Source organism: Pleurodeles waltl, chromosome 3_1 (genome assembly GCF_031143425.1).
Source record: "Pleurodeles waltl isolate 20211129_DDA chromosome 3_1, aPleWal1.hap1.20221129, whole genome shotgun sequence".
Lineage (NCBI taxonomy): Eukaryota > Metazoa > Chordata > Amphibia > Caudata > Salamandridae > Pleurodeles > Pleurodeles waltl.
This window is the reverse complement of record NC_090440.1, coordinates 230403964-230418473: the sequence shown is the minus strand read 5'-3', so window position 1 is coordinate 230418473 and position 14510 is coordinate 230403964. Positions and strand designations below refer to the sequence as shown.

At 43.2% G+C, this 14510-nt stretch overlaps 1 protein-coding gene across 6 annotated transcripts in view; it reads left to right on the top strand.

The window, feature by feature from the left end:
• PARP6 (poly(ADP-ribose) polymerase family member 6) overlaps window positions 1-14510 on the top strand; it is a 216417-nt gene that overhangs the window by 115760 nt on the left and 86147 nt on the right. For all 6 annotated transcript variants that reach the window (XR_011201330.1, XR_011201332.1, XM_069222273.1 and 3 more), the window contains 3 exons: window positions 98-163; window positions 1157-1224; window positions 9556-9604. Coding sequence is in view for 4 of the 6 variants with exons in the window: in XM_069222273.1 (XP_069078374.1) it covers window positions 98-163; window positions 1157-1224; window positions 9556-9604 (183 nt within the window). In the remaining 2 variants the exon portion in view is untranslated. The remainder of the gene's footprint in view (window positions 1-97; window positions 164-1156; window positions 1225-9555; window positions 9605-14510) is intronic.

Sequence of the window (14510 nt, the reverse complement as noted above, 5' to 3'; positions counted from 1 at the left end):
TTGTGCATATACATAAGAGAATCTCCAAGCCACAGAACATGTGTGCACAATTTTGCACAATGTGTAAATTGTCTCTATTTTTTCTTCTGTGGAGTAGAAGAAGAATTATGAGAGATTGCAGAAAGCCTTGGACAGCGTGATGTCCATTCGCGAGATGACACAGGTATTACTAGCTGCATGCTAAGTTAATCATTGTCACTTTACCTCCCTACCTTTTCTGTGATCATGATCCACTCCCATGCTTTTACTTGACATCTGCCAATCATTACATTTCAAAATGATTAGCTAATGGCAGTATCAGTTATTGCCAATGATCACCCTATAGGAAGGGAAAGTAGAATAAAATGCAGTAACTACAATCACCTGTAATGACACGTGTGAAATGCAGCATCAGCCACAGCCAATCTTCACTACAAAACTGAGAAGAAGCTATACTGCCTGCTATCAATTGCTACCTTACAGAAGAAAAGAAAGCAACAACACCAACATCACCCATTGCCACTTTGCACTGTCAGTCGTTACACTGAAAGAAGGAGACATGGGAAGGCCAGCCTGACATCAATCACTGTTAAAAGAGAAGAGACAAAAATACCCATTGCCAACCGTAACAACAGAGAGAGAGAAGGGAACATACCTATTGCAAAACCTCACAGTGCAAGTAGGGGGGAGGATAGTAACATCACTCACTGCAAACTACAAAACTGCAAGAAGGGGAGAGGGAAGATCACACACACTGTCAACTGTCACACGGTAAGATCCAGTAAAATGGTATATCAACCAGCACTCATCTAGCACTGCAGGGAGGGAGAAAAGGGAAGAGGAGACATCACAAATAGCACATATTCTTTCATCATGAATGGAAGAGAATGGAACACCACCTAATACCAATTAGCACACTGAAGGTTGATAGAAGGGAACATTACAAAGTCCCAACATCCGGAAAGGGAAATAAGAGGCGTTCACACACTTTCAGCCTTCAAAATGCAGGTGAGAGAAGGCAACTACACGCATTCCCACTTATCTTTTACAAGAAAAAATCTTATATCTTTCGTTATTGTCAAAGATATAATCCCTTGATGGTAGCTTATTTATTTTGCAAATCAATCAAATTTGAAATATAGATTTTATTTTAATATACTTTTGTTATGTATTCTAGGGCTCTTACTTGGAAATCAAGAAGCAGATGGATAAGCTGGACCCACTTGCACACCCCCTGCTACAGTGGTACAAAAGCACGCTTTTCTCTCATATATGTTAAGCAGATTGGCAAATCCCCTTAATGATGAAAAATATAGCAATTATCTTCTGCTAACCAGACTGAGCAGGCAGCGTCACAAAATGCTAATATTGGGTCCCAACTGCAAAATGCTTGGATAACTTATGCTGAACTTTTTGAACGCCTCAGGGTCATAGACCATAGAGCCTATACCCAAAGAATGCACACAGATGTGGACAAAACGGGCACACTTCTCGCCAGACTGATTAAGCCAGAACAGTCGCCTGCACCCAACCTCTTCATACACACCTGTATCTCGGTACAGTTAAGACGCAAACTGAAATCAACACAGCATTTTGGAATTACTATACAGATTTATACACTGCTCCACCTTCCTCTGACCAGGCAGATATGACATCTTTCTTAAGCCAGATCACACTGCCCAAGGTCTCTGTAGCAGGCGGGGAGATCCTCAAAGCTCCTATCTCAGGGAGTGAGATACGTGCGGCCATTTAGGAACTTGCACATAATAAAACACCAGGCTCTGATGGGCTTCCAGTAGAATTTTATTCCACTTAATGCTACAAGAATGGTAACCTGCCTTGAGAAACTATGCAATGCTTCCCTGGAAAATGGGACCCTCCCCCCATTGACCCGGGAAGCACTGGTGACTTCCCTCCTTAAACCTGGCAAATCACCTACCCACATGTCCTCTTATAGGCCCCTGTCATTATTAAATAGAGTATAAGATCCTTATTAAGGTTCTGGCTTGTCGACTGCTCCCTCTACTCCCTACGTTACTGCACACGGACCAAAGTGGCTTTCATTCCTTTCCGCAGTACCTCCTTGAACATACGCCGTTTATTCCATGTAATGGATGCAGCTGAAAAGCACTACTCATTCGCTGGATGCCTCTCCCTCGACATTTGGCAAACATTTAACTCTATCAGCTGTGACTTTGTGCTGGCGGTGTTTACCCCTTCAGTCCCATTTGGGCCCCTAAATATCAAAGTCAAGCAATGCTCCTCACCCCCTTGGGCACCCTAACAGCTGGGATGCTACATCCCTGGTAGCGGGAAGGAGTACAGTCACTGGGTGATTTATTCAGGGAGGGCACATTAATGTCACACTCTGACTGTGCACATGCCCATAGGCTGCCGGAAACTCTGTTCTTGATGCATGCCAGCATTCTTGACTACATCTATAGGCACTGGGTGCCAGATGGGACAGAACCGGCAATGCCGGAGCTACTACAAGCACTTCACGCTATGGGCCGCAATAGACATCTGATCCACTGCCTATATCGAGGGCTCTGGACACATCTTAAGCTACCATTAAACTCTCTGAAAGTGAAAGCGGAAGTGGACCTCACCAGGTAACTCACTGATAGAGAGTGGACTTTTCTTTTACAATATTCCAAAAAGGTATCCCTTAACTCCAGAATCAAATTTATACAATTTTCAATATTTTATCGGGCATACCTAACTCCACACAAACTCAATGCAACATTTCCCACAGCTTCTTTGTTCTTCCCCTGATGCCACATGCTGGACATTGATCTCACGCATATGTTGTGGGCTTGCCCTTCACTGGCCGACTATTGGAAGAGCACTGGGACAACGCTATCAGACCTCACAGGCAAAGACCATTGGCGCATACTAGAACAATGTATATTAGGTTTATATCCTAGACCTCAAAGCTCTAAGGTGACTTCTCGGTGTGTTGACTTAGCTCTACTGTTAGCAAAACGACTGCTGACTAGACAGTGGAAATCCACACGAGTTCCCCCAGTTGCCTGTTGGCGCGAAGAGGTAGCAGACAGTGGCCTGGCGGAGAGCTCAGTGATCCGACACAAGGAGTATAGGGGGTTACGTAAGAAGCCAATTTCGATGGAATGGGATCCCATGCTGGAGGCATTCTGGGCGAGTTAACGAGGAGGATGAACACTAACTAATTCACAGGTCTAGTATATATGACAACCGGAGACCCTGCCCCTGTGGCCCTGCCTCTCCTCTCTCAATATATGTCACCTGGCCTTACCTCGCTCAGGCGAGTTAGATTATTAGCCTCAACATCAGAATGAATGTGTTCTCTAGTGGGAAAAGCAGTCCTCACACAAGCCCACCTCACCACTTTAGGCTCATAATGACTGATACCCCACACTCTTATATACAAAATCCAGAGATGACAGATAGATGATGGAGGTGAGGGAGGGAGTGGGAATCTTTGCAATTGCAAGAATAGATTAAGAAACATGATAATACAAAAGGAAGTCACTGTTCAATTTTTTAAACTGGAAATGTAATATATAATCACTGTGACTTATACTATTGAACCATCTGCTGATGTAACGTGATATGTATGCATAACAAATATGGAATAAAGTTTGTGTTAAAAAAGAAAATCTTCTGATAACCAGACTCACTTAAGGAGACAGGAGACCACACATGCCTCCTTCTTGGGCCAGTGTCAGTTCACTCTGACGTCTTCAATTTCCTTGACGAGGTCTAAATCAGTACCTTTTTATCTGGGGACATTTCTCTTGGCGCCTGACATGGCCTGTCCAAGACCCCCAGTCTCTGCACAGTTGAGACTGGCTTTGTGCAATGCTCAATGCAGTGGGCAGTTGAGGAGAAAACTCATCAAGTTTGTCAGCAAGGAGCCGTAATGCAAGAGGAAGCAAGTTCTGCTAGCCTCCCTCCGTGCTTTGGCACAATTTCACTTCCCCGTGATATAAATGGCACAAGAAAATATGCAGACACTGAAATGCAGTAGAGGCAGCTATGCTTGCCTCTCTTTTCATCCAACGAAGGGGGAAATGGCACAGGCACTGGAGCAATACGGGGCTCTCAAGTGCATGAACCCACCCTTTTTGCGCTCTGCAGAGCTTAGAAAGTTTTGGTTTACTCTGGATTTTTTATTATGCTTTGGGCTCATAAAGGTCACAGCCAGTACCAGTATTCTGCTTCGTCAGGGCTACATCACTATGGAGTTCGTCACACCTTCTCCCGCTCGCTAGGAAGGTAGGCTTTATGTAGACAGGTCTGAAATCTCTGATACCCCAGATCAGGAGCCTCAGGTCCAGGTGGAGGACTCGCTAACACTGGGAATAGAGACTGTTCTATCTCCCTTTAGACCAGCTACTCCTCAGCTTATAGTGCCCACAGTGCAGCTTCTGGTATTGTCTCTTCAGCCCCAGCACCATAAAGTGTTTCTCTTCAAGTACCAACCCCCTAACCGTTCAAGCACTACCGATGCTGGTCCAGCTGACTCCTCTGGGTCCACCCCCAGATTCTCCAGCAAGATCATCAAGGAGTGTCCAAGCTCCAGTTCATCCACCTCCCCGAAACTAGTTATGCTTTATTGTCCTGGACTCTTATACTGATGCCTGTACCAATGAGTATAGAGACATGCACCTAACAAAGCTGTAGTATTTGATGCTAATCATGCTCCCTGATGCTCTTTCCCTCAGCACATTGGCACAACCACTGTTGACTGGTAGCACTTGTGCTGATGATAGCAGCAGTGACTGGCATGTAGGCAGAGTAGGGGCAGACAAATGTAGTGTTGGTGCCTGTGTGCATGCATGCAAGGTGAGTGGTGTGTGTAAAAAGGAAAAAACACTTACCTTACTTTATGCACAACGTCCAATGTCCTCCCTGCGGTCTCCTCGGGCCCCAGCAAATTCCCTTAAGCAATCCTGGGGCTGCTTTCATGCTGGTTACCAGCATGAAGGCAGCATCAGGATTGGAGGGAGCGGCCTCTCTCATTACTCTCAAGAGCACTAGAGGCCTGTGTTTTCTCTAACCCAGCTGTCTTAAGACAGCTGGGTTATAGAAGTTTAAAGTGCGCATGTCCAGCTAGCCATCGAAAGGCAGCCGGCCAAAAAGACATGCGCACTTTAAACTGTGCAAAGCTCACTGCGGCCACTCAGCAGCATTGGCCCGCCCCGTCCTGAGACTCGGTTCAGGATGGGAGGATGGAAACTAAAATGCTAATAAGTGAACTTTATTATCATTTTATTTTCCATCCCTGGGGGTATTTTAGGCAGAGGAGCGATGCTCCTCTGCCCTAAAGGAGGAACTGCCACCGGACGATAGCCTGTCCCAACTTGTCTAGAAGATGCCACTTTTTTAACCACCTATTTCTTACTTTCTGGACAGCCTATATTGGGCCCCCAAAGACAGCTCCAATTTTGAACCACCCACTTTAGTGTTTTTTTGGTTATACATCTTCCCTGAAGGGCAAGGCAGTGTCAGTCGTCTTGGGCTAGATAGCAAAATGTCTAGGGTCCTGTTAAAAAAATATTTACCAGTAAGAGATTCCCACTCAAACAGGTTACCACCTTTGACATCATAACAAACTACAGGATACACATGTGGATTGGTTTTGTCCATTACAGCCCATACTATGCTTAGGATGAGTCTTGGTGTATGCATTATGTGGGACAATAAGTGGCTGAATAAAGTATGTTAGTTGATTATTGGACTGATCTTGCCAAATCTTTTTATATCCTGGATATTTGGATAAGCGAGTGGAATACCTCATTGACCCCATAGCTAAGATCTAAAGCCTGAGGCCCAAGAAAATGTAACCACCTTCCCATTTAAGGGGTAGAGCTTTTTCAGCCCCTTCCAAGACAAGTCCCTCCAGCAGTAGAAGATGGGCATGCTCACTAATGACAGTGTTCCATTCAAGCCATAGCAGCGAGAATACAGCCTGCCTTCAAGCCAGCAAATGCCTTGTAGTCTTTTAAAACCAGTGCTTCCTTTCACTCAAAGTCTCTTCAAGCTGCTGTCTTTCCTTGGGTTTGATCTCCCAGCATGTCCCCCCAATCCTCCATAAAAGCTTTGAAATCCCACAGTTTTCAATGGGGTTCTGATAGTCTCCATCTCGGGAGTCTCAATACACTCCATTTGAGAAAGCTACTGCCAAACTTTGCCAAAATGTAAGTTCATTTTGGTGGTGCAGAATTACTATGATACTCATCCATTCGAACCCTTTGTGCCCTGGTCAGCATGCCAAGGAGGTTCCTACATTTAGGAACGATATAGCTGGATCTCATTTGAAAGGGAGGGGGTATATATTACTCCCAGTATTCTGGTTTCAGGAAGAAGAGTGGAGGGCTTCACATCAATCTGTATCTTTATAATCTCTCCCTGCACCATACTCAGCCAATTGCAAAACGTGTAATGGCTACCTTTGGTGGAGGTCCTTGTATTTGCCATGAACAATGAATGATAATGTGGAGTGGGCCTGCAGTACACCAACTACTCGCTGGGATTCCACTGTCAACAATACAGAATGCTGCCTTTCAGTTAAACATGGCTCATGAACGTTTCACTAATAACTTCAGACATCGTACATCATTGTCCATCATTATGGTCACCAATGTCAATCTCTAAATGCACTTCTTACAGTTCCACCGGGCAAATAATTGGGATCAGTTGCTGGACAGACATGGGGAATTTGAGCCCTCCATAAGATGTAGGGTCATGCTCCCAACCTTTTGGTAGGGTGCCCATGTGTCTTCCCCACTGACTCATCAATGTACGACCAGAAGGTGCTCACTGTGAGGATCTCTTATTCACTGTCTATTAGGACATATTCCATTCATCTCTCCACATCAACCTGCTCAGACTGAATGTGTTTTCTCTGGCACTAAAAGCCTTCCTTCGAGTGGTCAGGTCCCGGAAGGTAGTGATCCACATGACAAGCATCTCTTCCCGCTTCAAAATTTGAAAGCAAAGGAGCTCTCACTGTACACATCTCTGAGGGCTAGCAGTAAGAAATGTGGGCGAGGAGAGCACCCTGGGCATGTCCTGCTTCTTTCCCATGTTGCAGGGCTGGGTGGACAAGCAGAGCTACGGTAATATTGCCACCCATCTATATTGAGAAGTATTTGATTGTATTACCGAGTCAAAGGGGCGCACAGCAGTCAACACTTTCATGGCTTACCAGAACCACAGGTGTGAGAGGTACAACTCCTGTACAGTCAGTGGTCATGAGTCCCTTGTAGATGGCGTAGTGCATAGCTGGAGACAGACCTTTCTTGTGCTCTTCACGCTGCTACCTTCATTTTTGTGCCTCTCTTGAACTTGCAAAGCCTGGTTCTCAAGCCACCTGCACTGTCTTCAGAGGGCGCACATTGTTTTCTGCAGACAAGGATGTCCTGTATGTGAATGACTCCAGCCACCTCTTAACATCACTCAACTTGAGTACCTGGTTCCTGAGAAGCTATACTTTGCCCATGACATCTTAGTTGCTATCTAGAAATCCTGCATAAGAGTACAGCCCAAGAGCAGGTACTTGGAATTTGCTAAATAATGTCTACATGCTCACTTAGCAATACCATGCACCTTTGTGGCCATCTTTCTGAATAAGACATCCAGGTGACACCTGCAGGTACTATTCAGGGTATTAAAGGTTAGACTAGGGGAATCCTCCAGCGCTGACAAGGTCATCAAGCAAAAAACACCTTACAATGTTTTAGGATATGTACCTGGTTGTGCACAGAATGAAGTCTAAACCTTTTAAGCTCATGGCTATGGAAGCTCTTTCCCTAGTACCTCTAAGGCCACCATTACAGGCTGTTCGTTAATTCAGGGTGGTAATACTGTACCCATTATTACTAATATGAGGGGTATTTGTACTGCTGGGGCTGGTATTACTGATACCCAAGATATCAGCCCAACAGAGAGATCACAAGTTAATCCCAGGAGGCCCATAAGGAATGAGTAGTCGTGGGTGGAAACCAGTAATCCGCCCTAATTTCCATATATTTTGCTTGAATAGTGGTCCATTTTCCATCAAATATCTATCAATGTTTACAGTGGATGTAGCCATAAATGCCACAAAGCTTGTAACTCCTATTTCAGCTGAAAGCAGAAGTTTTTATCGGAACGGGTACTTTGTTCTGAAGAAAGACATCAACTAATTTAATTCGGTGACATTGTGTTTGTTGAATGCCTGACGCTCAGGGCCTGTCTATAACAATGAGCAATTGTAGTAGATCAGAGATTTCTTCTTTTTACTTAGGTTTTTGCTGCTTATAATTAGTTTTACGAGATGCCAAACTGGGCGGCTTAACACTTTTAAATATCCTTTGGTGATTACTATAATTGGAGATTTATGCTGGCTTTGTAATGAATTAACATATACTCAGCAGTATTTTGGGTCTTGTAGAAAAGATCTGTTGTGAAAGATATTAAAACGTGCAGCAAGTGTTTGGCCAGCACATTGCTTACCATTGGTTGGCTTTCTTGTCTGTCGCTTTTGAGCGCTACATACTCACAGGTGTTCCTCCCTCTTCTTTTGTTTGTCCGTTTCCTGGAGCATAGCATCTCTACCTTCCTTTTGATTTGACGGCGTGTATCATTCCACTCCTTACATTCATGGAACTACTTTTTTCTTTTTTTTCAGCACTCTGTGTGAGTGCATGTGTTTTCTTTCTCCTTCGTGTACTGTTTCCCTCTGAAATTCACCTATGCTGTCGTGTTCCTCCTGCCTTACCCTCCCACCTCATCTGTTGCTTCTCAAATCCCTCTCCACCCCACGCTTTTGTTACCCCCCTCCCAGTCCTGCCCGAGTTTCTTTCTTTTATGATTTTTTTCTTTCATGTTTACATTTTAAACTCCCTACCCATCAAGATCCTCCATTGCTCCCCCCTCCTGAAGCTGTCTCCAATCACTCCACCAACCCCATCAACTCAGTATCGGGGGGAGGAGAACTATTTTTTTCTGGTGGTTCATGGCATGGGCAAAATAATCATTGGCAAATCCAATAGATCTGTAAAGGTGAAACCCACTGGCTTCATCAGTGCTTGTTTAACCCCTGGCATCTGGTTGATTTTAATTTAAATCTAGATGCAAAACAGTGTTTTGCTGCACTGCATAACACTGAGTGAAGGTTCTTCTTATTTGGATATATTCTTGGAATTATTTTGTTCTTTGACATGTGATCCCCGTCCTTCTTCCCACCCCCAAGTTAGGCCCTCATTTTGGGTATCTCTTTAGAGAGTACTGGTATACCAGATTCTGAGTTTTATTTTGGAAACAAGCTCATAATAGGGAACCACATGCAGAATTAGACTCTGTAATTCCCAGTCCCACATGTTATTCCACATTCTGATCCTGGAAACTCAGACTAGGCTGTAGTTATGCGCCTGGCAAGGAATCAGCAACTCCAGCACATACCTCCTTCTCTACTTACTGGCCAGCTTGAAATCGGGGACTAAGAGTGAGGCACTGACAAGTCCATTATGTAGATCTGGTCATGTTGTGCAAATTCAATAATGACTCAGTTTCCCATTTTGTCCACGTTTCTGTTTCTTTTCCCAGGATAATATCCAGTAACAGGTCTCATATTGTCAAGCTGCCACTCAGCAGGGTAAGTGTGTCTCTGATTCTGTACCCATATTTCCACACTACTCTTTCCTTCCTTAGCATAAGCCCTTCACTTTGACCTTTTCTTCATTGTCATCACTTGCATCTACTCTCAAACTTCTCTTAACATTCCATCATTGCCTATGCCCCACTCCCATTTCACTCTTCCTTATCACTTATCTGTCCTCATTCCAGGCTGTAACTTACCCTTAATGTCTCCACCATTCACTTTTTATACCTTTTCAAACACAAATCCTTTCTCATCAGACAAGCTCATATCGCAATCCCTTCCCAATCACTCCCTCTTCCTCATTCTTCAATGCAAGAATTGTCCCATGATAGAGCCCCACTGACACACACTCAGAGGCATCCATGTCATGCACATTACCATGATATAAGGGCCACTATCATACACTCACACACATATCCTCTCCATTAGACGCCCTTTTCATCACTTACAATAACCCATTGTAAGCCCTGCACAGGATATGCCCATACCCAGATACTATAACACACCTATTTCCATCAGCCATGACTCTCCTATCACCACACTCAATACCCTCACTTACCCACTCTTAGTACATATTCTGGCCATCAAACATCCTTTTACGTTTCTTTCCCTTCCCCCACGCGGTATTACACACTCACTTCCATCACAAGCCCATTTACATAACAGATATCCCACCACATAACCTTTACCGTCATCCATTCAGTACCCTTTCATTCCATTCCAGTACATAACTGTCCCTTCATCATCTAGGCCTTTGCTTCCCAGACGTTTTAGAACCTCAATCTGCTCTTTAGTACAACACACGTTTGCAACCCGCCTAGCTTTAGTGGGCATGATGCACATGATTTTTTAATCTAAATAAAGCAGTGTGTGCTAGTGCATTGCCATTCACAGACAGCATATTTTCCATTGAAATGGCCACATAATTACAAAAATGTGTTTCATTTTTGATTTCCTAACTGCTGAATGTGTACATTTCATTTGCATGTATTTACATGTTGTTGTGGTTTACAAAACAAATGGCATCCTACAGCCTTTCCTTTCACACTCCATGCACCCCAGCAAGAATGTCACATAATTCACTTTACTTTTCAGTGAGAAGAGTTTGTAAGCACCGCTGTGTTCACAAATAAGCAGCAGAAGACATTGCCTGACATTTGACCTTTATCTTTGAAGTAGCTAATGTGATAACATAAATACAGAATTTAAAGGCATCTTTGTTTATTGCTTGGATTTTCACGACCCACCAAAAATCGGCTCAGTTTACAAAAAACTGATCTAGCCAAATACAAACCCTGCCCCATACAGATACTATCACACATCCATCCTCCTCACGGATGTCCCCATCACCCATAAACAGTCACCTTCCGTCACCATTGCCCTCTTGTTACTGAATCTAGTACAGTATCCTGGACCTCATCTGGGAACGGTACACTTCGTTGTTCATTGATTGTTGGGGGGGGTACCTAACTGTTATTTCTTTCAATCCTTTTTAATTTGAGACTGTATACTCTTATTAACCCACCACACTCACTTCTAGTACACTTCATTTGCACCAATTATCATAACTCAAATAAAGCTCTGGTCCATGATCGACATGCTTAACTATTACTCCACTATTTCACACCTTTCCCATCACAAACCCATCTCCATTGCTGTTGGTATTGGTAAATCTCACGTACAGCCAATTTTCCTCCCTTCATCATTGCAGGTGTATTTGTCTCACACACACCTTCCCATCACTCACACTCCTCATCACACTGCATTCCTCCTGCACGACTCCTCAGAAATCCTTCCCTATGATCAAACCCACGTAGAGCCACCATCACACCCACCCATCACCATACCCCTCTCATCACTTAGCCTTTTTCATTAATTCACCTTCCACATTTTCCCATTGTTTTACCCATCCCCAGCCACTCTTCCCATTGTTCATTTACCTTCTGTATAGCTCACCCTGCCCTTTAATAGACAAGATTCTATGTCACATAGCTGTACCGCATCCAGGAGACAATTTTACTGCACACTTAGGCCCACTACACACCCACCCGTACTACAGACCCACTAGTACCATAAATCCATCCCAATCACCTACCTTTTTCCTTCACGTGTGAGTCTCTAACACCACTCACCACATCCCTATCCTTGTCACTAGCCTTCAGAAGCACCACATCATTTCCCTCTAAATATCAAATTCATAGCACATTAGGCACCGTCACCTGCACTGCCTCTCACCTACCTTTATCAGTCAAACACTCTGCATCATTAGACACAGTTCTTCATTACACACACACACACACCCTGGCTTCACTACTCACACACCATGCCTCTTCACGTTTAACAATGGCCCATCAAATACCTGCTTCACTGGCAACCCCACTCGCAAAGCTCTCCTTTCCCAACAAAGCACAGTTGCAGTCACTAAACAGGGGGTTCAGCTATGCAGGATCTCCTTGATAGTAAGAAACGGTACCACCTGGATGTGGGAATCCTGAAACACAATCTTCAAATGTAAATAGTATTTCTAAAAAGTGAAACCCCCGCATTATTTCAAATGCAGATGTTCCAATCAAAACCCACATTAGGCTAAATTGTCTTTTTTGTATTAATGTTTAAATTTGTAACTTAATAGAAAATATATAATTAAATAACATTGCAGCGTCACCCTTAATGTTGCTGCTTAGGGAAATAGTGTGAAACATGTATAAGATGAATGACAAATGCAGCTGCCCTACTAACGCAGCTGAAAAAAACAAAAAAATAATGGTCCAATAAGAGGCAGCAGTATCCTTCTCCCATGATACCTTGCACTGCCATTGTTCTTACAGGTTAGGTTCTTTGTTCCAGCTTGTGTGAGAAGAAACCCAGGGCACTGTAGGGTCTATATCACACTTTCATTTGAGATATTCATCTCAGAATATCATTCTCGTGTTTCATTCGACTTCTTTTGCATCTTCACCTTTTGAAGCATTTCCGTCTGTTTTATAATGTTCATGTAGGTGTTTTTTGCAGTTCTGCTGGAATTAAGACTTCACTCTTTAGTAAATGCCTCCAGTGTGGGAGGAAAATTTGAAATTAGCATTCCTTGTGGAGTGGAATGTGAGGCCCTCGCTCAAAATTATGGGTCGCTAATAAGGTTTCATGGGACAAACCAAAGACGCATTCCACCAGTGGAAAGGTGGCTGCTGTTGCATGTTTCAGGGATTTCCCCAGTGCTCCTAATTACTAGCGGCCCATTCAAGGTCAAACCTCCTGAAATTTACTGGGGAAACAATGGCCAATAAATATTGCCATATGCAGATTTTAGTGCAGTGAGCACCAAAATGTGCATGATATGCCCCATTTTTGCAGGTAAAACTCATGTTAGGCATTCATTGGCTTACTCAGTTCTGAGCACCCCAGTGCCAGATTTGAACGTTGCGATAATTATTGCATCCGATACTGGGACACTCATAATGATGACCAAGCTAAGCTAATTTAAAGCCCAATAATACCTTTACTAGTCATTACTGTCTAGATTCAGATGTGAAAATGGATACATTAGGATGGCAGGTTGCTCTGAAAAACTGTATGTTTAACTTTTTACCATGGTCAAATTTGAATTCCTATTTTGCCATTCACCTTTGGCGACTGGTTCGCTGTGGATGATGTGTTTGCTATTTCACTCTAGCATTTATGACTATCAATGGAGATTTTACAATACAAAAGGAAGAGTTATTTAGTCTACATTATACTAATTTTCCTTGACAGCGCGGTTAGGAATTACGCTGCAATGTTGCTTTACTTTAATTTACTTTAAATTACCCCTGTATAGGCTGGCATTTTATATGCATTTCAGAAAATTCAATAGTTAATCTTTTTAGAAATATTATTTTTGATTAAAGTGTTTCGAGGTTTGCACAGTCAAGACTATTCTGGCATTTATGACTTCAATTAAGATACTTAACATGCAGAATTGGAAAAACAAGTAATTATATTTTATTTTCTGACTTCAACAGAAGTTTGAAATTGAGACCATGCATCATCTTGTCAGTCTAGAACTCGAAGTCTAGACAAAGACATAGAATTCATATCACCTTGTATGTCTAAAGTGCAACATTGCAAGTAACAGATAGAGAACATCCATCACTATGTCGGCTTATCATAAGACCAGTTAAGTGTAGTAAATGAATCCTATTATGTTCCTTTAGAGCACACGGGCACTCACCATGTATGTGGACAGAAAAGTAATGTCATTCACAGGTAGGGAACACAGCATACAGTGTCCAACTAGACTAGAAGAGCAGTCACAAGTAGGAAACATAGATCACATGTCAGTGTACCGCAACAATGCCTGTCACAGGTAGAAACAACAATTTACAGGGTCCATCTGTAGTAAAATAAGAGGAGTCACAGGAGAGAATACCTATCACCATGCCCCCCTCTGATTCATATAAGAGTCTCACACTCAGGTTGGGGTTCTCAGAATGATCATATGACTCTAACCCTACAGGTGTACCCTGAGTACAATATTGTGCAGTGCTGTATTAATACAATATAAAGAAAATAATGGTTCTGTTCAGAGGTATGGTAATTGACAACAGTAGTGAGCTGATGAGGCCGAATTAATGATGCATACAGGATGACACAGACTGGTAAGCAGGAGCACATTGACAGCCACCCTCTTCTCCTACCTCACTGGTGACCAGAGACCTAAGACCACTCTCTAGACAAACTAATAGGTCTATGATTTACATGCCTTATATCTACCAAAGTTAGGCAAGACTTTGCTGGGCCAAGTCACTTACACAATATCTTGCCACACGTTGCTCTGGGTCACTGTTTTTATATTGCTTTTGCTTATCGTGGAACAATGCTACACATTTTGCACTAAGTAGTGTGTCGTCCACACCCTTGGTCA